The following is a 23,510-nucleotide window of genomic DNA, read 5'->3' as shown; positions in this document are numbered from 1 at the left end:
GTCATTCTTACTACATTAGCGACGCTTTTGTAACCTTTCGCAAAGTTAATTCAAATATTCAATAAGTTTTATTTTGTTTTAATTGCGTAAATATTAGCTTAGATTACAAAGTGCAGTTATAAGGGGTTGGGTAAGTTCGATTTCAGTAAGGAGGTTTTACAACAGCGGCAACACAATTTGATCTAGCAACTTCCGTGTCGATAACCCAAGTGGAAAATTCGCTTTGATAAATTTTCCGATTGTATTTTCGATGGTTCAACCTTTTTCCATGTTTGAGATTTCAATTTTTTTTAAACGATGGGCAAAGTTAGGGTGCACCTTCAAAAACTTTATAAATTAAAATAGAAAATAAGATTAATTTTTGTAAATGTTTTTACAATAATGTTTTTACAATATTATTATTTTACAATATTATTATAAAAGAAAAATTATAGTGTTTATTCACTACTTCAAATTTTTTTGGAAAAGCTTTGAAATAAATAATTAAGGGAGATTCAGAATCAATTAAATTACTAAAGTTACATGCTATAAGAAGGCGATGATAAAGCACATCACAACGGAACGAAACTGAAATTTCGTTTTTTATCCTAATACTCTCACTACGACTAGTAAGCTTCTCACAAGTCTCAAGCTTATAGCGGACGTAGTTTATTTATACTTAAAAAAAGTTTAAAGCTTTAATAAGCAATAAACATTTAGCTGTGAAATATAATTTTAAAAATAAAGATTAATAATAAGTATTCATTAATTTGCTCTTTGCATAAAGTAGGTATGTACTTCCCGTAATAGGAACATAATTTTGTGTATGGTTAGAGAGACGATATAGGTAATATTTTAAGTAAATTAATAATAAAAACATAATAAGAAATGAGATAAAAAATCTAAAACCCTTAAATAATAACAATTTTGAAGTCCGCTGAAGTTCATGACTCGTTTCAAATCTAGGCTACGATCAAAGCGAATGGACCACAACCGATCCGATTGACCGAGGCGATAAATAGTTTGACCAAGCCGCCGCCCCGGCCAGTTGTCCCTCGCGTCCCGTGATGTGAACGATGCCGAAACACAGCGCAGTCGGTGTCACGTTGGTATTACATGTCACATTGTGCTTATCGATACGTGTGCCCGTAGACTGGAATGAAAGTGAAGTGAAAATAAACGAAGCCTTCGAAAATAGCAGCCCGAGCGAAGCAATACGACAGAATACGCCCTACTTCGAGTACACGGCGAAGAAACCGCAGTTCGCAATCGACATAGCTGCGGCTCATAATGTCAAATCACCGGAGGAACATTACACTTCGTATCCCATCAGGCCATATACTGGTGTCGGTAACCCGGAGTTGGGCAAACACCAAATGCTGAATCCAGAAAAGGAATCCTATTATCCGTACCAACGCTATGTCACTTCGAGTGATGGTTTATCTCATGTGACTCCGTCGTCGACGTCCTACGACGTTTACCATCCTTATAAAGCGGAGGAACCAGGATTGCAAAAATTATACAAGGATCCAATATTAAACAAAATAAGGAATGATTTGCGGGACAGCAAAAATAGATTACAGCAGCATGAAAACGATGCCGGGAAATTGGACGTTTCGAAAGAAGAATACTTGGAGAGTCCAGAACAGACCGATCATAGATACTTTCCCCAGAAAAATATTCCAGCGCGGTATGAAATACATAGGCCGCTGCGTCGTCCCATTTATTATAGGCCACCATCGAGGTACAGTTACAGGGAAAACATTTTAAATAAAAAACTTCGTCACCCGTGGAATCAAAATTATGCTAAAGTGACTCCGATGCATTATAGACCAATTAAGAATCATATACAGCACCTAAGGCAACATCATGCCCTCAAGTTTGACGATGAAAATAATGAGTATCCTCAATTACCAGTCAAAGAATCCTATGCTGAAAAACCAGACGGCTATGATATATACGAGAAGGGTAAAGACAATTTTGTTAGACTTCGAAACAATATCGACGAATCGATCAATAAGGCAGTTTTAAAAAATAGACCTACTACTAATGAGAAACTTGAACTTAAGGGAAATGATGATGACGATGATAGTCACGAAAACGATGACGAATTTGTTCCTATTAAAAACTACGCCCAAGTCAGAAAAACAGAAACAACAAAACATCTTCCAAGATCGGCAGCTTTTCGGGATGCGGAGAGTCTAGATGAAATAAAAAATGCTCCAAGACTAAGGGAAGCTGTAAAAAGCACTAAAGCACAAGTGGTATATTCCGAAGAAGGTTATGAGGATTCTGCATATGACCATGCTGGCGAACAAAAACATGCTTCGGATATTGAAGGCCACGGTGGATATCTTAAAGAACATGAACTAAGTGGAGGTAAATATCAAACACCATCTTTAAGTGCTAAAATACAAGATGCAGGAGGATCTACTCACGGTGATAAATTAATCCATGCTGAAAAATGGAAAAATGATAATTTAGATACCGCTGACGATTCCGAGGTGGAAGATTATTCTGAAGACGAGCAAGAGACTTCTGAAGAGAGTGACTCACATGCAGATAACACAGATATTGAACCAAGTAATAGTGCAAGTGAAACCTCAGAAGAAATCGTAGAGGATGAAACAGAAAATGACGAAATTCCCAGAAACAAACGAGAGGATTCAGCTAATGATACAGATGATAATAGCAATAATAGTTTAACCGATACCGTGACTAGTGGCAAAGAACACGTTGTGAATAAGCGTGAATATAAAATGCCTAAGCTCCAAGAATTGTCGCAAGCTTTCCGTCAGAAAACAGTAAATAAAAATGAAAAAATTAATCTGGCTAGTCAAAAGTATCCATATTATTTTGAGAATAAAAGTAAAATTTCCAATAATTCCCCTCTTCGCTATGCTGAGAATCTGAAATTTATCCCAAAGAAAACATTAGGAGGGACGGAATTTTATGATTCAAGGAAAGAAATTGTTTGTCCAACTGTTGAAGAAGATATAGATCCTATTCCTGAAAAATTAAAAAAAGGTGGAAATCCCGATGAAAATGACGATGGTGCAGGTTCTAAAGAGGAATTTTCGCAACTTAAAAACAAGCAACGGTTACATGGACTCGGAGATAAAATTGATTGCTTGAAATCAAAATACTTTGGAGATAATCCTTTGGACAGTCCATTTTTTAGCGAAGATATTATTGAAAGTCCAGAACCTGTCACAAAACCAAACATTAACTTATTTGATCGTGACAAGACGACCCAAATAATTCTCAAAAGCCAAAATAAAGAAAATAAAAGTATATTAGCTTCATTACAAAATTTAAATAACCAGAATAACATTTTAAACAAAACACTAATGCAATATAATCCTGTTTATTCTGTACAATCAACGGTACAAAATCATTCTGGGCCATTGATTGGCCAAAATCAGAATATCAATAATTTTATTCCTAAAAGTCTCATTTTGCCAAGAACGAAAAGAGCTACTCCATTTATCTATGAACCATACAAAATAATAAAAGAAAGTCAAGTCGCAGCTGAGTCGAAAAAAACGACAACGACTAACAATATAAGCCCTCTTATAAAACAGTTACAATCAAGCAGAGTCGTAGATAGAGTAACAGCAAACCAAAATAAAGATCAAATTACAAAAAGAAACATCGGAACTAGAAACTATAAAGATATTGATAAAATCGATAGAGAAAAACAACGTAAACAAATAACTCAAGACTTACAAGAAGCTGAATTTGTAGATGTTAGCTTAGATAAACGACGCGGTGAGCCTAGATATGAGATTCAGTACAAAAATCATAAAAAACATTACACTCCAGTAAAAAACAAGAAGTCCATATCCCTTGATGAATACAAAGGTCATGCTGATGCCACAACTAAATCTGTACTATCTAGCTCTATTCCAGAGGAAACTAAATATGCTCACATGAGTGATATACAGAAAAGTGCTGCTTCAAATTCAGTATCTAATGTTATTCGAAAAAGTACTATAAAACCCGTTAGCCCTCCTGATGAAGAGGACGAAAATGAAAGTGAAGAAGAGTATGATGAATATGAAGAAGAACATGATATTGAATCTCAAAAACATCCTAAGTCTACGATAATGCCATCCACTACAACCACTGTCCTACCAATCAGAAAAGAAAAAAGAACACGTACGAGAACCACTACAGAGCCCACACATTATGAAGAAGATACAACTACTATGCCTATACTTAGACTTAAAACAAGATTCCGAAGCTCCAATATTAATTCGGAGTCTGATACGAGTGATAGAGATGTATTAAATGACAATAATCATAGTAAGATAAATAAAATTTTGTCTACTACTATTGCACCTAAGCTAAGTGAGAAGAAAAAGAAGCTTTCAAAGAGTACTTTGGTGACAGACACGAAAACTTATGGCGAAGAAGATGATGATATGCGGAAAGAAGATATTGACGCATTAATTGGTGTGAAACATAATACTGATGATTATTTGCCTGAATATGAAAAAGAACAAAATAAAAAGGATAGAGATTCTCACGAATCTGATTCGAATGAAGAGGACTATGATGAGGATGACAGTAGCGAAGAAGACGACGAGGAAGAAGAAGATGATGAAGAGAACAAAGACGACATAAATGCTGATGACAGTCATGAACAAGAAACAATAAGGCATACTACCCCACAGCCAATAAGAAGAACATTGCCTAAAACGACAGAAACTACTCCATCTACTACAGAACTAAACACAAATGACCAAATAAAACCAATCATATCAACAAAGAAAATTGAAGTTCACAGAGAATCGCCCGTCAGTAGTATGTCACCAAATGCTACTCATTTTAAACAAGACATTAAAGAAGTTGAAATAATAAAAACAATAACTCCAAGGAGACGACAAAAGCCTCAAAAGAATTTAGAAGCATTAGATTTATATAAGGATGAAAATTTGGCGAAAGATGTTAATAAACTAGGTGGAGTAGAAATATTTCGAACTGATTTAGATATTGAGTCAGGGCCCAAGCATGGTGGAAATTACAGAAGTATTGAATCAAAGCGCCGCACGAAGGCGCCTTTAAAATCTGACGTTGCAACATCTCAAAGTCAAACGGCAAAACTAACAGAATTGAATGAATCAGAAAGTACTTCACGCCCCTTGAATGCTAAAAGAGGCGGAATGTTGAGAAATAATAAGAGATTTAGTGAAGCTGAAAACTTGAATATTGAAAACAACACTCCAAATACGCAATTACATGGAGGTAATTTGAAGATATCCTCTCGGAGAAGTCGGATACCTAACAATAAGAGTGAAAAAATCATAGAATTAAGTGAAAATAAGACTCGCCTACAATTACACGGTGGCAATTTAAAAGCTCAAAGGCTTCCCACAACAGAAAGATACCGTGAAGAGGAAAATTATAGAAATTCAGAGATTACAGAAGATCCCGACGAGATTAATAAGAATAAAAGTAAAATAAAAACTAAAAATGATTCAAACAGTGCTGCTATTTTGCTAAATACATATGCACGGGCAGCACCTATGCTCACCACAGATCCTCCCTTCATTTTGGACCCTAGTAAACGAAAATATTATTATGTCGATGTATGAATTTTTACTACTTAAGTTATGTAAGAGAAAGTGCCAGAATAAAACATATTTAAGTATGAGCTTGTAAATGTCTAAATCAATATTATGATATTATGTCATAATTATTGAATTAAGTTATTAGCGTAAAAAATATACTTCTGTGATATTTATAATTATGTTATTAGTCTTCTAACAACAACTTTTTAACTTTTCGTAATATCATGACAAAATATGTCGTAAATGATATGTAAGCTCTCAAACAATTGCAACTGTGTAATAGTTGTACAAAGTAAGGCAATGTAAACAAATTGCTCCAGATTCCATCTCGTCCGAACGTTCACCTTATTATTGTAACAACGCTTTCACTTTCAATGGTTTTATAAGAAAATAATACATTATAATGCCGGTTTTATTATGTCAAGCGATTTTGTAATAATACTAAGTAACTTTATTAATTAAATATTGTCATAGTGTATTAGAAACACGGTAGAACCTAGACGTGAAGTAATTAGTTCGATGGTTATTATGTGCCTAGTTTTGTAATTCGATAATAAAAGTATGTATTAATTAAATAATCATGACGAGCTATGGCCGGTTTACATGATTCCAGTAGCGATCTAGCGCTGGCTTGGAATAATGTAATCTGGCCATTTAAGGTAAAAATAATATTTAATATGGTTTACAATGTCAATTTTATTTAACTTAAACTCTTTTACATAAATATATTTTTGCTTATAATCTATCGCTTAACATTATTTTACAATAAATTAGAAATAAATAATTTAATACAATTTTGGTTTCTTTAACTTTCCAAAACATTTCTTGGTACACCCACTTTAAAGCTCAAAATATTACACAAAAGTTTGAAGTTCCCTTAATAAAATTTTACAATAATTAACCTAAAATAATAATTATTTATGTTTCTTTCGTCCATTGTTAGTGCTACTTATACTCGGCCTTGAAGGTGGATGACCTATCGGTTTCCACTCTGATTCAGGTGACACCAGATATTCTTGCATCGCTGTATCTTCTCTGTCTATGGAGTCGCTGTCAGATTCCTGATCTTCAAAGAAATCTATGATCGGATGGTAATTGTAGTTCACCTTTTTTGGGTCACTTTTTTGGCTGCCGCTTTTGCTTGGATTCGGAGGCTTTAGCGTACTCAAATTAATCTCAGTCGTGACAGCGTGTAATTTGGGGGCTATAGTATTTCTCTGCTGGAAGTTTTCGTTTGCCGCTTCATCGGAGTCCTCTTCGAAGTCTTCTATGCTTTCAACGGGATTGCCGCCGTATGACCCTATCGAAGATGACCCGGACGATACCAAGTCGTCGGGGCCGCTCGAGATTTTCTTCCGCAGAGGCCTTCGACTGGGTCTGATCGGACCTCTTTTGAATTGACTGTCGATTTTATTGAACTTATCTTTAGAGAAGGAGAACGGTGCCGGCGCTCGTGGTGTCGGAGGTTCCAAGTAGCTAGGTAGAGTCACCGAGTCTAACCCGACGAGTCCACTGGGGTTTCGGGCAGATGGCCTCTTAATATTCCTAACCGAACTGGCTTGATTGAAGGAATCGGGAAAATATGTGTTACCATAGGAGTCAACTGGATTTGTGTTAACATAGTCCTCGTTGCCGCTTAGCTTTACATTGCTTAGTGACGATCCAGGTATTAGATTGTGATTTTCAGTAAAAGGCGAGAACCCGTCGATGGGTTTGTTGAAGTTGAATGGGTTGTTTTTGATGACAGGTTTTTGTACTGATGACTGAACCGATTCGAAGGCCTGGTTGCCGTGCTCCGACGAGAGATCTTCTCCTGGGAAATGTTCTGAAGAAGTTTCGTGTACCCGATGGCCTAGTGGAGGGAATGATACACTGTAGCCCTCGATGTGACATGAGCAGCAGGTTGGAACCTGAAAATATGTAAAATAATAAATAAAATATTCTATGACTTGCAACTTTTTTCAGTATCTTTTGTTATTATTAAATTATAGGTGAATTTCATATCATCAAAACGAAAATATGAGATTAATAAATATATTAAATTCACCTTAAAGATATCCATGTGCAGTCCGTTCTGTTGGTCCCAAGTTAGAAGCCTATGATAGTTGTACACTTGAACACATTTTGATTTGAAATTGTCTGTCAAGTAGGTGCAGGATTCTTTGGGTTTCCTGGAATGATAAAAGCTTTAATTAGCAAATATTATACAGTAAATTAATTACTTTTGGGTACTTTTACTATATAATTTCTACTATGAAAGATTCTTAGAATAATGTATTATTATGCCTCAAATATAACAATCATACTAGTTCATAACATTTCATAGTCGCGCGTTGAAGTCTTTTGGTAAGAAGGAAATAAAAATTGTTATTGAGTATTTTTAATATGATAAAAAATGAAAAATTGAAAATAAGATCTGCTAAAAATAGTCTGCTTAGTCATATTATTTCAGCAATATATTTGATAAGACGGTGGATTCGCTCACTCGCGTCACAATATTGTTCCACCAAATTAAAATAGTGAGAAACATCGCGCCTTCTCCTTATATTTTTGCCAAGCGTACTTAAAGTTTAGCGTGTTTTAAAATATGATATATTATATTATAACACGGCGGCCGCCGCACCGAAATGAAGTCATTAATAAATCAGATCTATAGTATAATCGTGACCGGTAGGGTAATATGTCTTGCGACAGCAATGCAACAGGAGTCTGCTGTCTGCATACGGTAGCCACGGAAGGCATGTCCAGCGCGGAAGCACGGCCACTTTACCATCTCATCGGCCGTAGCGAGTCCCACATACCCCAGTAGTCCATCAGGTGATAGACTACAATAATTACAATATTTAATAATGTATATTACTAAATTATCCTTGGTGTTAAAAACTAAAACCCGACTACTAAAACACGGTCTAAAAAGTACGAAACAAGAAAACAGTTTATAGGGATATGGAAATGTTTAAAGGATAGCCGTGGTCGTATGTACGCCCCTTTATTTTCTATAATGAATCAGTTTTGCTATAGTAGGTGGCATACGACCACTACATTTCCACACTACATTTCCATATCCCTATAAACTGTTTTCTTGTTTCATACTTTTTAGAGCGTGTTTTAGTAGTTGGGTTTTAGTTTTTAAACTTTATTTTTATTTCAATTAATTTGAGGCTAAGATTCACTCGATAAATTACAGAATATCAAGGCCCTTCTAATAGTACTGCAGTGGTCTTATTCTGATAAGTAGTAAAGAAGCTATGAACGAAAAGATGTGAATTAATAATAATAATATCTATGGACGCTTCACACCACGTCAGTCTGGCCCCGTGCTAAGTACCTAAAGGACTTGTGTTACAGGTACCAGACAACGGAAATAATATATTTAATACTTTTATACCATACATATATTTAAGATTTTTATTACACATATTTAATAGGTACACATCCAGACCCGGGAACATTGAAAACTTTTTGTTCCGACGGCGGGATTCGAAGGCTTGAGCTACCAACGCGCTCACCACTGAGCCACAGAGGTCGTCGAATTATATGCAATCAGCCCATGAATACAGGTAAAGTCACAAGAAAATGCTAGTAATATATATATTTTCAAAATGTACAAGTAAAGCGCTTTCAAATGATACCAAACACGGCATATTTATCTTTTTTTTTATCTGTGTTTTGTCCGCTAGAGGGCGCCACATTAGATTTTGTGAAACCTCATATAGCCTATAACTAGCGGACAATTAAGACGCTTCTAATGATATGTCATTTGTCGAATTCTGATAAGTAGTTTAGAAGTTACGAGGGAACAGATGAACATACATACATACAATATACATACATACATACATAGCCTGTCAAAACCCTCCTTTTGCTTTGCCGTAGTCGGGTAAAAAAGTATGTGGGTGAAAAGTCCATAGACGGCCCCAAATTGTATAAATAAAAAAATAAAAAAATTGAGTGGTATGTACTCACAAGCACTTCTCCAGCCTCAAAGTCTGCGTGTGCTCCCCGGTGTTGACGATGTACTTCCACTGGCCGGACGTGGCGCGCGCTCGCTGAGGACGCGCGTACTTCACCGTGCTGGGACACATGAAGCCCGCCTCGCCCGCGCCAGCGAAGTCGCGGTTGGCGGTGTCGCCTCGCCTGTAATTGATGGTTGTACTTGAAGTAAATGATATTATATTGATTAACCTCAAAAACATTGACCCCTTTTTTTAACAAATAAAATATGACCTATAATATAAATAAAATATGACTAACTAACAATGATCCAAATACTGCTTATGGCCTTAGATTAGGGTTACACGGTCAGTCTCGCAACTGTCCATCAGTCTTATCCAGACTGACGAAAGAGTGATTGTGTATTGATGGACTACTTTTTTTTTTATTATATAATAATTTTTTATTATGTACTTCCTGCCATCATTCTGGCACCAGTCTGATACTAATGGACTGATGAACTGAACTGATGCCAGACTGATCGTGTAACCCTAGGGTTGTACGTCTTGGATCTGGAAATAGGAGTTCCCCTAATTTTAAAAATACTAAGATAAAAATTTAAAAAATTAGTTGATTTATAAATTACGAGAAAGCCTACTCGAATAATTTCAGAGTATCTTTTTAAAGTGCGCTTGACGTTATCTGCAATTCATTTTCTCTCTTATTATTATTTCAGTCTTGACTAGATGTTACTTTACAGATGTTAATGGGGCAATATCATTTTTTTTTAATTCCGCGTACAAACTACAAAGTATTAATACAACAGAATTATCACCTGTTAGAAACTAGGTAGTGATCAGCCGTATACTTCGCTTCTTGGGCAGCTGTGATGCCATCCACAGCTCCTTCGCCGGGATCTTTGAAGTCAGCGAGCAGTGCGCCAGCCGCAGCTTTGTTCCTTCTTATCGTCTGCATTATCGCCTCTCTGTAAAAAAATGATTTTATATCAAGACCAAGCCGGCTTCGTAACATTCAGAGTATGATATTATACCCTCGGTGAAAAGTGATACAAATCAAATTTTACCACTTTTGGGATTTCTTTAAATTCCAAAAGTAGATTCTTTTTCATTTCAGCGTGTATGCTCTGTTTTTCTATGTAACGCTAGCTCTTCTAAATATTCCTAAGCTCTCCGAAAATCGAACTTATTCCTTTTTAGACGCAACGCAAACTATTCACGCGAGCTCTACAAAACCACTGCCCTTGATGCAAATACCGATTTTCTGAAATAGTAATACAAAAAACGTAAACAACCATTGTGGCCAAAGAAAACAATAGTTAACCAACTTACTCACTGAACCTAAAAGATAATATGGTAATCCATTAAACTGTCTAGAAACTGTTTATCTTTCTCATCTCGGCCGATCGCACTTCAGCAGTCGTTCGCTTTCGCTCTCGGACACATAAACACTTTTCCTTTCGTTTTCAACATTTTACGTAACTTCACTAAGCCTACCAGATCCGGAATACTCATTACGATTATTGAAATCATGTATTGTTCGAGAGAGATCATAATTTACATTAAGTATTGTTTGACTTGTGAGTATGTTGTTTACTGAATTTGCAATATTCGCATAGCTTATCTATGATTCTATATTATAGCCTCTGTAAAAAGAGCAAGTTATATTAGTCAAATTACTCTGCCAGAAACTTTAAGAACATGACTTCACATTTTATTTATTTACAACTGTTTTTGGTTGTCATAACCTCTAAAAAGAACAAATTTGTTTCTTAAAACTGTGTCCTAACAAGACAGAAGCTTATGTGTATTTAATATTATGTCGTTTGAATGAATCATTCTACAATAGTTACTTATTATATAGTTCGGCAGAATCTTACGTGGGGTAATCTTCAGTATGTAGACACAGGTTGTTGGTGAATAGCTCACACTTAGCCTGGTCGGTGTTGGCTGGTTTCCTGGTGGGGATGGGTCGCCGTTTCATGATTGGTGTGATGGTGGGTTCCGGAGCCGTGCGACGAGGTACTACTGGTAGCTTCGGCTGGTATGTACCACGACGAATTAGGTTGCCTGGAAATATAAAGTCACTATTTTACAAACCTGGACCAAAAGAAACTTTGCAATCTATAATATAGTACTATTAGAGAAAATTATTCTTAAATAGGCATCGCGGGCCAACAGGTGAGGTTGGGTCAAGTAAATGTTCCTAGTTAACTGACGGTTAGCTTGACGTTACCCAACCAAATTACGTAGATTTTCCATCAACAGTTATTATATTAAACATCTTCTAATATATAAAATTCTCGTGCCACAGTAATTGTGCGCGAACTCTTCCAAAACAGCTCAACCGATTTAAATGAAATTTTGTACGTACATTAGTTAGACCTGAGAATAGGTTTTTACCTACTTTTATAATGATATAAGAAATAATTTATAAGGAAAAACAATATTTGCCGGGTCAACTAGTAATCTCATAATAATTATTACTCTGATAGTAGATAACCATTTCAAGTTTTTTAAGAAAACTTAAGTTTGCAAATTACACACTTCTATTATCTTCTATTCAATAAAAATAAGACGTCACTTACCTTTTCTATCTATGTATCTGTTCAGCGACCTCAACTTCTCAGCGACGGGTATTTCTTCGGAGATGCTCTGGTTGCTGGCTTCCACTTCAAGGTCGAAGGTGGTATTCGCGGGAGACGACACCAGGGTCTTCTGAAGCTTGCTTGGCAATTCTCTTGTTATGTTTCTCTGGAATAGCAAATGTGATAATTTAAGAGTCTTCTCTAAAGTGGGCTGAAAATCTCTCTTGACAACATATAAAATAATTTTTAAAGGGGTGCTTATAATGGTGTTTATAATATTTCCTTATTGACAATTGTATTTGAGTTAGTAAAAATGCAAATGAAATACAAAACTTGGTAAGAATTGTGGAAAAGGCATTGCTGACCTTAATGACAAGTGAAAACATGATGAATGAAATGTGTATTTCAAGAACGTAACGCTAATGAAATTAAAAACTTGTAGTTGTTAATATTTGTGTATATGTAATTCATTATATACAGTACTAATTATTCAGTGGTTCGAGTAATGGTTAATTTAATTTTAATATCGTCGGTCATACTCGAGGTTGAAGTAAAGAAACCATGACCATAGTGTGTCCTCCCAGATTTAATAACCACAATAAATTTCATGCTTTTATCATCCACTATTAAAAGTGTTGTGTATAATTTGGAAAATGGGTGAATAGGGTGTAATAGGATTTTAATAGCTACTAGATCAAAAATTAAATTTTAATTCTTCGAAAACCATCATTTGCGCCACCATAAGCGATCTACTCACTGGGTTAGTTTTCTTAATTGGCCCTAAAGTGTTGTCTACATCAACAAGTGCAATACTCACATCAGTCTCATAGGTTTTGATTAAATTAGTTTCTGTTGTGTCAATAGAATTCTCTGTGTTGTTCTGTGCTGTTGTGTCTTCTGTTTTATTTGTGTTTGTTGTCGTGAATGGTCGTTGTCTGTTTCTTAGGTTACGGTTTCTTTGGAGCACTTGTAGTACTGTTATGTTCTCCTTCTCTCCCGTTTCGAATGGTTCCTCATCTAGTGTGTCTACTGTCAGTGATCGCCTTTGGAACTGCTGGGTGTACTTTACATCCCTCTGCTCTTTTCCATGTCTCAGCGCTCGCCGGATCAAATTGGCCGTGTCCAATAAGATTGGCAACATCGGATCCGAAATTGTGTCGTTACCAAACATTGATCTCACCTGAAATTATCATAAAGGTTATTAGATTTTTGTGGGTCATGACGAATTTGTATTGTCACGATAGATTCGTTTTTAGTTTAATTTTAACTTTCATGTTCTGTATAAAGTAAATTAATTTAATGTGATGTCATGGATTTAATTTCAAATTAAGACTCTTGTGTGTTTACAAAATGGGCTAATTTGAAACTCTATTATGCAATAGATTTCATTTCCTTTATTGCGAAAATTATTACTTTGCAAAAATGTTTTACGAATTTTTCCGCTACGTAACTCACGCGTTTAAAAGTATGTCCATGGTTATTTTATGGCGTAGGAATAACATAACACCGAAACAACTTTCTTTAAATATATTTTTCGTTGAAATTTTATAATTTGGTTTTACCCAGAGAGAGTGAAACCTCCAGATGGTCAAAAATGGCTAGAACTCTTACTATAATCATTTTATTCGTAGTTGTTAAATTGAGTAAGTACAGTCCGTATTTAACGAAAAAAACATAAATTAATACTAAATTATTATAAAATTGGAAAGGCTTGGCTGATATCCAAAAATCCTTTTCACTAACGCGTAAGTAGGTACTAGTTAACCAAGACGGAGATTTCACTTGTTTTCATCTCTTGAATAGTATATTATTTTATTCGAAAAATCTTTTCATCATCACATTGTTAACATTCTCCAGTTATCTACATGATTTAAAGACATTTTAAACCAGCAACAAAACTTAATTTAGTTTGTTACCAACCATCCTCGATATATTAAAAAATTAAATAATGACTTGCAAAATTGTTGTTACATTCGGAATATCACAAGGAGGCCACAAAAAGGCTCCTACTGTTTTGTTATGAGTGGCAGAAGAATGAAGTGAAAGCAGAACCAGTTGTGGGCGTCGCCTTACAAATTTCAAGTTTGAGGAACTGGGCTTAGTGACCCTGACCATAGATACACGACTCGTTGGTAGAGATATGTTGAATATGTATGATGAGCGACATAACATACGTAATCTATAACAAACTTATGCAGAATACTAATGCTTAGGGTTTGTTTAGATTAGCGTGATAGTAATCGGACACATGGTATTAGGATAGAACAAGACAGCTAAGTGATCAGACATAATATTATTATGATATTATAGCAATTAAAATACAGGTATTAAACTACAATGTCACATTTGATTTGGATGCACACAGATTCATTTCAAATGATCATGATTCATGAGGGAATATTTTACAATTTCCTAAAAAGTGGTAAAAGTGGTAAGAGAGCACATCCAATAAGTCTAGACTCTGCTACCATTGCCATAATGTGTCAGAATATCTTTATAATTTATTACTAAACTCAAAAGGTTAGTTCATATTAAATTATAATTTTATGTTTTTTTAGTTTAAAGAAAAAAAGTAAATAAACTCTACTATATCACTACATATTATAAAACAAAGTCGCTTTTTTTTCCTCATGTCCCTTTGTTCCCTTTATTCCCTTTAATCTTAAAACTACGCAACGGATTTTGATGCGGTTTTTTCCAATAGATAGAGTGATGAGAATGAAAAAGGAAGGTTTATAGGTATAATAACATTCATTAAATAATGGAAAAATACTGTTAATTTTTGGGATTAATGTGATGTCATAAATAATTTAATTTTTTTCCGCTTACATTGCAAACGCAGGCTGAATCCTACGAGATTTATCAAATAAAAATAATATACTAAGTATTGTACACATTGAAAAGGTCTACCGAAAACTCCGCGATGGTTGTCTTATGTAATGGATATCCCACAATAACATTTTTTGTTACTTATTTACTTTTAACTTTATATAATGGCTAATTTTGAAGCGATTTTAACCAATACGGCAATAATCCTTATCAATTAAATACTTTAAATACATTATTGATTTAATATAGATATATTATATAGTCATATACAGCATATGATTTAAATTAATAGTTTCGAAGATTTACAGATTTCAAAATTACGGGACGTAGCTTTTGCGGCGGTACCGACCAATGCGGGCCACGGGTAGTAATGAATATAATTAAAAACTACTGAATCGATTTTTTTCTTCTGTGAGTGACATAGGCTATAATATATATTTTTTACACGTTAGAGTAAAATACCGATTTCCTTTACTTCAGGGAAACTACATAAAAGCAGATTACGAGAGCATAATTTCCCCCACTATCGGATGACAATTTCCCGATAATCAATAATGTAACACAAGTGTTATGAAAGTTAGACTTCGATGTAACTCAATAACGTGATGTTCGCGCAGAAATTACTGTTACACAGATATTATAATTACATAGTTACAACGTTTGATGATACTAGATCTTCGGCAGTTTCTATAAATCTATATGTCCATACTAATAAAAACTCCCACACTGGTTTCGGTGACGGTGACCGGTTTCATTGAGACCAAGCCAGTTACGTAAGAGTAATTTTATAGTGTCCAATTGTGTGCGCAGTTTTACACAAGAGCACTCTCTATCCTTTTACTCTCATATTATAGGACGGAAGACCGACACGACTGGCGAGAGATCAGGCGCAACACCGACTTTTTACATGCCCATCCGACGCATGGATCGTCTTACTTGTCAGACAATCAGGTGATCAGCCTGCATTGTTCTAACCAAACTAGGAAATAACAAGTTTCCAACGCGGGATTCGAACCCATACTAATATTATAAATGTGAAAGTGTGTCTGTATATCTGTCTGTCTTACCTCTACACGCCCAAACCTGCACTGAATGTTGCTGAAATTTGGTATGTAGATACTTTGAGTTCCGGGAGAGGACATAATATACTTTTTGTCCCGCTAGAATGATTGGTTTTTGCACTATAAATGAATTTTATATCGATACCGATGATCATATCACCATTTAGCTGATTAGTGTAATAGATAGCGGAACACAAGAATCTGTCTTAGATGAACGGAGGCGCGGTATTTCATACATATTTATACAACATACTGACGGAAACTGTAACATCTATGCCTACTTGACTTTCTACAAACATTTGCTTAACAGTTAACTCACACCTTTTGAACTTACTTGAAATTTGCAAGTGCTTTACTAGCATGTCTTTGAATGCTAAGACGCATATTAATCCTTTCCATCGTGGATTCTTGGAAAACTATTGTTAATCTAATGTGTCTCGCCCACCGGTGAGCTTATGGGGCTCGATGGGTTAATGCGATTGTGGTCTATACTTCCATACTAGTATTATTATTGCCAAAGTGCAATGTCTGCCTATCCGTCACTTCTTCACGCCCAAACTGCTGAGTCCCGGAAAAATCCATAGGATACTTCTTGTCCCGGATTTGTCTTGACTATTCCTTGTCAATGGATATGCGGGCGTCATCCATAGTTTCCTATACTTGTATACTTACTACTTGACCCCTTGTGAAGGCTTAGTAATATAATAACTCCCACACCAGTTTCGGTGACGGTGGCCGGCTTCATTGAAACCAGGCCAGTTACGCAGGAGTAATTTTATAGTGCACAAGTGTGTGCGCAGTACACAAGAGCACTCTCTATTCCCTTACTCTCATAACCCAGTGGGACAGAAGACCGACGCGACTGGCGAGAGAGCAGGCCCAGGACCGACTTTTTACATGCCCATCCGACGCATGGATCATCTTACTTGTCAGACAATCAGGTGATCAGCCTGCATTGTCCTAACCAAACTTGGAAATAACATGTTTCCAAGCGGGAATCGAACCCACGACCTCCGAGTCAAGAGCCACGTTCTAAACCAGTGGACCACGGAGGCGTTCTCTTAAGAAGACTTAGAGACTTATCAGATTAAGACATAATTTATTTAGCAGTAATTTTAGATATCACTTAATTTACAATTAGCTGATGACGCCCGTAACTCTGTTGCGCCAAAATTCGTTTATCGCTCGGGAACCGTACATTTTTCCGGAATAAAAAGAATCCTATGTCTTTTCCTGGGACCCAAAGTGTTTCCATATCAAATTTCAGCAAAATCGGTTTTGCAGCTTGGGCGTCAAGAGGTAACAAAAAAAATTTCTAGACTGTTATAAGTAGGTGTCTAAGAAAATGTAAAATTGAACGACATAAATATATTATATTGACTTTAAAAATTATCAAGTGTTTGGCCGTTATTTCGTACACAGTCGGCAGCAGAATTCCGACAGTAGAAAAAAGTGCAGCGCAATTTGCGGTGCCCGACATGTTGCAATACATCGTGAGTCTGCACCAGATAGCTGGAACTGAAGCGTAGAGAGTTTTTACGAGATTTCGTATCTGAAACTAGACCAATTGTTACGGACGCAGACTGCAATTAATATGTTGCAATTTATTAAATATTAATCTCGATAGCGCTTATTAGTTGCTGCAACTTGATTGTTACTTGAAATTAATTGTGATCTTAATTTAAGTAGCTTAAGCTATACTCCAGCTAATATTAAAAATTTCATTTGTTTTAGAATAGCAGCTACTGCTTAACATGCTGTCCAAAGCTTTTAGATTCTTTACAATATCAGGCTATTTCATGTTTTATATTATACGAGCTTTTGCCCGCGGCTTCGCTCGCGTTAAGAAGTATTATTATATACAAACTTTCATCCCTATTTTAACCCCTTGGAGGTGGAATTGATCAAAATCCTTTCTTAGCGAATGCCTGCGTCATAATATCTACCTGCATGCCAAATTTCAGCCCGATCGGTCCAGTGGTTCAGGCTGTGCGTTGATAGATCACCATGTCAGTCACCTTTGAGTTTTATATATATATATAGACAATGCAGCAATAGTCAAGTCAAGTAGAATATGAAATCGAAAACTGTCGAAGAAATCAACTTCATTTACTAATGTGCGAAAATCATATCCATCTAATCAATCGATTAGATCGTAATCGATAACTTCCTTCTCTGCCTCGAAGAAAACTGTCAGTTTCACACGGGCTTGCCACATAATCCGCGGCGGCAAAAACCTGGGAAATATGAATTTCCTTCGCTCTGATTGTGTCGCAAATGCTCTGCTTTTTGCCGGACCGTACTGAGACTAATTACTACCGAGAACACGCGGGAAAAACGGGGAAATATGCATCATCATTAGCCCCAAACTAAAAATTGGGGCTTAATAAAGATGCATTTACACTTACAAAAAAAAAGGGATTTAACACAATTCTTCACCAAGCGACATGTCACCAAATCCGGTGCATTTTGTATTCGAACTTTACCATCGAAAAAAAAATCGAAAAATGCAGCTAAAGATCTATACTAATATTATAAATGCGAAATTGTGTCTATTACATCTTCATCTATTACATCTCCTGTTACATCTTCATGCCTCACCCACAGAACCGGTTTTGGTGAGTAAATATTTATAATATTTGGTATACTCGGTAAATGACATAGTATACTTTTTATCCTTGAAAAATGTACGGTTCCCGCGCGATAAACGAATATTGATGCAACAGAGTTGTTACTAGATAATATACTTTAAAGCGTATCTTATATTAAAGTCTTAATAAAAATCACATCGCTGCAGCATCAGCCAAATAATAAAACTTTCATCTATTAAAACCTGTAGATATTAAAACGTTATTCTTGTTATAGACATAGTTGTTAAGTTTAACAATCCATGTACGTAAGAAAGAAAGTATATTTTACATAAGCTATGTAATGTAAATTTTTACAAAAATATTTTTTTTAATTTATGCACTTGTAACTAGGAAAATGAATACTAATTTTACATCATACAAGTGATGTGAGTGAAGTGAGTTGCGCATGTATTACACAACTAATAATGTACCAAGTCACTTCAAATTCTCAGTAAATGCTTCTTTTATAGTAATCTTTAAATTCTGATCAAATTAAATCTGTCTAAGTACATTCTTGGACTACTTCTCTTATTGTTAATAATAATATTATTATTTACTAGTGCAAAATAAAATCTCTCCGAAATCATATATTTAGTTACAATATAAAGTAGCTTATGTTTTTCCCCGTTTTCTATTCTTAATCTGTGACAACTTTATCAAAATTGGTCTAGGAACTTTAAACAATATTGCCTAGCCACAGTAAACAAGCCTTTTTTATAGCTATATTAGTCATGACTACAACTTCTTTTTATCATAATAATATATATATATATATATATATATATATTATTATGATAAAAAGAAGTTGTAGTCATGACTAATATAGCTATAAAAAAGGCTTGTTTACTGTGCTAGCAATATTGTTTAAAGTTCCTAGACCAATTTTGATAAAGTTGTCACAGATTAAGAATAGAAAACGGGGAAAAACATAAGCTACTTTATATTGTAACTAAATATATGATTTCGGAGAGATTTTATTTTGCACTAGTAAATAATAATATTATTATTAACAATAAGAGAAGTAGTCCAAGAATGTACTTAGACAGATTTAAGAATTTGGTAGCTAATTACTATCTTAAGCTGAATAATAACTCACATATGGTAAATATTCTCGTATGGGAAATTATCTTGGTATTACGGACTCTTAAGACAATATTATTATTGGCTATACCTATAGAACTATAACTAATAATAATAATTATTGTAAATAATATACATTTGAATGCAATATTATGATAATTTCAAGTATAAGGTGAAGCGGAGCCAGTGGCCATTCTTTATATTATAGTGTTTGGGTTATCATACATTTTTAGTTATATCCAAGTTTCCATATAAATACGAAAAACGTCGAAAATTATTAATATTACTGTATTAACGTCGACTTAATCTTACGATGTATGGCCTTTAAATAAAGAAAAAAAAACTTAAAAAATAACGAGGCTACTTAATAGGTTTTGTCAAGAATTGTTAAATTGTCACTAATTCTCAATATGAATGTAAATTTAAAATGTTTTTTTTTTTAATGTAAGAGGTTGATAATACCTGAGAAAGATTGAGGGGCTGCCGTCCCGGGGGTGTCGTCACCTGATTAGCTACCAAGGACGCCAGAGCAACTCGCTGGTTGCCAGACATCGTCCTGATAATGGGCAGGATCTGAGCAAACTTGCCGATCTGGTCCTTTCTGTCCAAGGCCCTTAATACCGCATCTCTGATCATTCCCTCCTTCACCCGCCGCGTCTGCTTGTAGTTCTTCATCACATTTCGCCTGGTCGTCGAATCGAACATAAACAGATCATCGCCGAGCTCCAAAGAATCTAGATTATACTGCGGGCGGTGCGAATTGGTCACGCCGCTCGGTTTGACAATCGTCACCGGCGGTTTTACTATAGTCTCATAGTGCCTGGACTCCTGGGCTATCAGTAACTCGTCCGGCTCAGAGAACTCGTAGTCCCGCGCATCATCAGCGGCTATGGACGACAGGAACAATATCAGGGTAATTCTAACGAGCTCCATCTCTATAACACAGCACTACACATGTTCGCGCGCGCGCGTCTGACTGACTCCACACGGAATGGCGCGGCGCACTCCCGCGTGTGACATGGCACCGGAACTCTCCACTTTCTCCACATGGGGTCAGAAAAATGACCCATCTTTTTCGCCCGGTCACTTTACCCGGGCCTATTACATAAAAATAATTGAATGACTCGACACGCAAATACAATTGGTTTTTTTGACAATCAAAATTAGCTCTTATACTTTACGCTTTACGTTATCTTATTCTTCGAGTGAGCCGGTGATAATCTGACATTATTCAAAGTGTACAAAGCGGTGCTTTCACGGTAGGTTAGATCGGTTACGAAAGCTATCTATCGGCTGCGATATGTCGGTTACATCAGCAGCTCAACAATTGGCGGCAATTGCCGTGACTATACAGCTAATCATCGCTTTAATAATAATCATTATCATCGATATGCTAGAATTATGGCCACTTGCACCAGTATGGATTAAAGTTGATCGTGGATTAAATATCACGTTACCTCTTTCGTTTTTACGAAACACCACCCTGATCCTGCAATCTTAATTCGGCATTAATGTAGATTGGATCCAGTCTGGATCCTATTAAGTTGCACAATCGTATCATATGCTTCAAACAAACGTTAAATAACGAAATTTTTGTAGTTTTTACAAATCAGAAAGTCAAAGTCGTTTTTTTGTTTGAGCCATGATAAAAGACCCTTTTTAGGGTTTCGTAGTCAACAACGAACCCTTATAGTTTCGGTCTGTCCGTCCGTCTGTCCGTCTGTCTGTCTGTCTGTCCGTCTGTCTGTCAGCGGTTTTGCTCAGAGGCTATAGGACCTACAAAGCTGTAATTTGGCATGAATGCACATATTAATAATGCCGACAAAATGGTACAGAAAATCTTAAAAAAATATATTTTTACGGTACCTGCCCTTCACATCAAGCGGGGATGATTTTTTTTTTGCGCCCACCCCATCATGTGGGGTGTCGTTGGATAGGTTTTTTAAAAATATTATCAGTATTCATAGATCTTTTTCCGATTTAGGGATCTATTTGTGAAATATCAGACGCCAGCAACTCCGTTGCGTGAAAATTCGTTGATTGCGCAGGAATCTGGGGGCACTAGAGTGCTCCCGCCAAGATGAGCCAAGCGAAGCGCGCAAGGTTGTATATTTATCCGGAATAAAAAGTATCCTATGTCCATTACTGGGACTTAAATTATCTCCATACGAAATTTCAGCAGAATCGGTTCAGCGGTTTAGGCGTGAATTTATACCGTATCTTAACTATTTACTGCGTTATTTACACAGAATCAATGAAATTTTGATATACGATTAGAAATAATCCAGGCTGGTGCAAGTGGGTCTCAGTTATGTTAATCAGTTTTTTGTAACGTCATTAAAGTAAATCCAACAATAATTAGAGGAATTTCTCGAGATCTTTACGCAATTATAATAGAAATTGCTTAGCCTAAATTTTACTTTTGCGATGTTGAGATTAGAAAAGAATTCGGTTTTTTTTTTTTTTTTAGAAATACTCATCCCCCCTAACGGTGTCAGGGCTTGTTGTTAACAATTAAGTTTATGCAACATAACAATAAATTTACATTAAAAATTAAGTACATTACATTCAAATATTAAATTCTTATAAAATTATTCCAATAAACTAACTAACGATTAATAATTAACAATTCAAATAAATAACATTCCGATTAAAAATTATCAATGTCAAAATTAAAAACAATAAAAATACAGCACAACATTTAACTACCCTAATATCACAGCTTAAGAATCACAATAACATACTCGAATTTCTCTTATTAGTTACACTATTCTCTTACAAAAAGAGAGAAACAAATCCCTCTTTTTCCCCCCCCCCAGGATGGCAGGCAGATTCTCACCCGTCACCGATATGCCCAATCTTTGCTCAATATCACATCTATTGCTAGCAAAAATTGGACACTCGAGTAACAGGTGAGGAACCGTCTCCTCAACTCCTGGCTGACACAGGCACGACGGATCCTCCTTCAACTTGAATCTGTACAAGTAGAAGGCGAATCCACCGTGTCCAGTCAGAATCTGTGTGGTGTGATGTCTATCTTTTTGACTATCTTGTATGCAGCAGCAGCGCTTGGGAAAAAGAGCTTCGTGATTCCGGCCGTCCCTCCTACTTCATATCTCCTGTCCCATTCCTCAATCGTATCCTCTCTCAAGATACGCTTGACGAATGAAACAGGACACAGATCGTAGTCAGGTTTCCTTCTCAATCCTAGCACGGCCTCCTTTGCTAGTTCGTCAACCCTCTCATTCCCCCTTAACCCTGCGTGCGCCTTAATCCAAAACAGGGATACCTCCCGCCTCTGCAAGGCAGCTTTTCGGAGGGCCGCCCTTGTTTGCACTGCCAGGGGATGAGGGGAACTAAGGGTGACAGCCTGGAGAGCCGATCTGGAATCACTAAGGATACCGACCTTCGTCATTCCACTCTTGCAGGCTATACTTACTGCTCTTTGGAGCGCTAGAAGTTCGGCCTGGTAGACGGTGCAATACGGCGACAAAGCAAGCTTGACGGCCTTAGTCTCGTCTTCACCCTTCCATACGGAGAGTGCGGCTCCGACTCGACCCTCAATCTTGCTGCCATCCGTATAGATCCTATGGATGTGGCTGCTAACCACATCAGCATACGAGTCCTCATCTACCATCCCGAACCTCAGCTCTACCTGCTCTGCATGATGTGGGTCCTCAATCGCAGAAGCCATTCGTTCCACCTCCCTGTCCCTCACTGCCGGGTATGACACTCCCTTCTTGATCTCATAAAGTCTCGATGCTTCGAGTATTCTGAGATCAAGAGGGAGTATCCCAGCCAACAGCAGCGCAGAGTT

At 36.3% G+C, this 23,510-nt stretch overlaps 2 protein-coding genes across 2 annotated transcripts; one reads left to right on the top strand and one right to left on the bottom strand.

Moving 5' to 3' along the window:
• The first annotated feature begins 1,055 nt into the window (after positions 1–1,055).
• Positions 1,056–5,633, top strand: LOC121731240 (MATH and LRR domain-containing protein PFE0570w-like). The gene is made up of 3 exons (XM_042120596.1): positions 1,056–3,219; positions 3,251–3,270; positions 3,405–5,633. Exons 1-3 carry the CDS (start codon positions 1,056–1,058, stop codon positions 5,577–5,579), a joined length of 4,359 nt encoding a protein of 1,452 aa, XP_041976530.1. The 3' UTR covers positions 5,580–5,633.
• Positions 5,634–6,364: 731 nt separating this feature from the next.
• LOC121731239 (neurotrophin 1) lies at positions 6,365–20,626 on the bottom strand. The gene is made up of 8 exons (XM_042120595.1): positions 20,156–20,626; positions 12,911–13,273; positions 12,094–12,259; positions 11,386–11,575; positions 10,324–10,473; positions 9,522–9,692; positions 7,603–7,726; positions 6,365–7,465 (listed from the first exon to the last, which is right to left on the bottom strand). The coding sequence occupies exons 1-8, from the start codon at positions 20,624–20,626 to the stop codon at positions 6,470–6,472; spliced, it is 2,631 nt and encodes an 876-aa protein (XP_041976529.1). The 3' UTR covers positions 6,365–6,469.
• Positions 20,627–23,510: the final 2,884 nt, after the last annotated feature.

The sequence above is a fragment of the Aricia agestis genome, chromosome 10 (genome assembly GCF_905147365.1).
Source record: "Aricia agestis chromosome 10, ilAriAges1.1, whole genome shotgun sequence".
Lineage (NCBI taxonomy): Eukaryota > Metazoa > Arthropoda > Insecta > Lepidoptera > Lycaenidae > Aricia > Aricia agestis.
The sequence above is the reverse complement of the archived record's forward strand: the minus strand, read 5'-3'. Positions and strand labels throughout refer to the sequence as shown.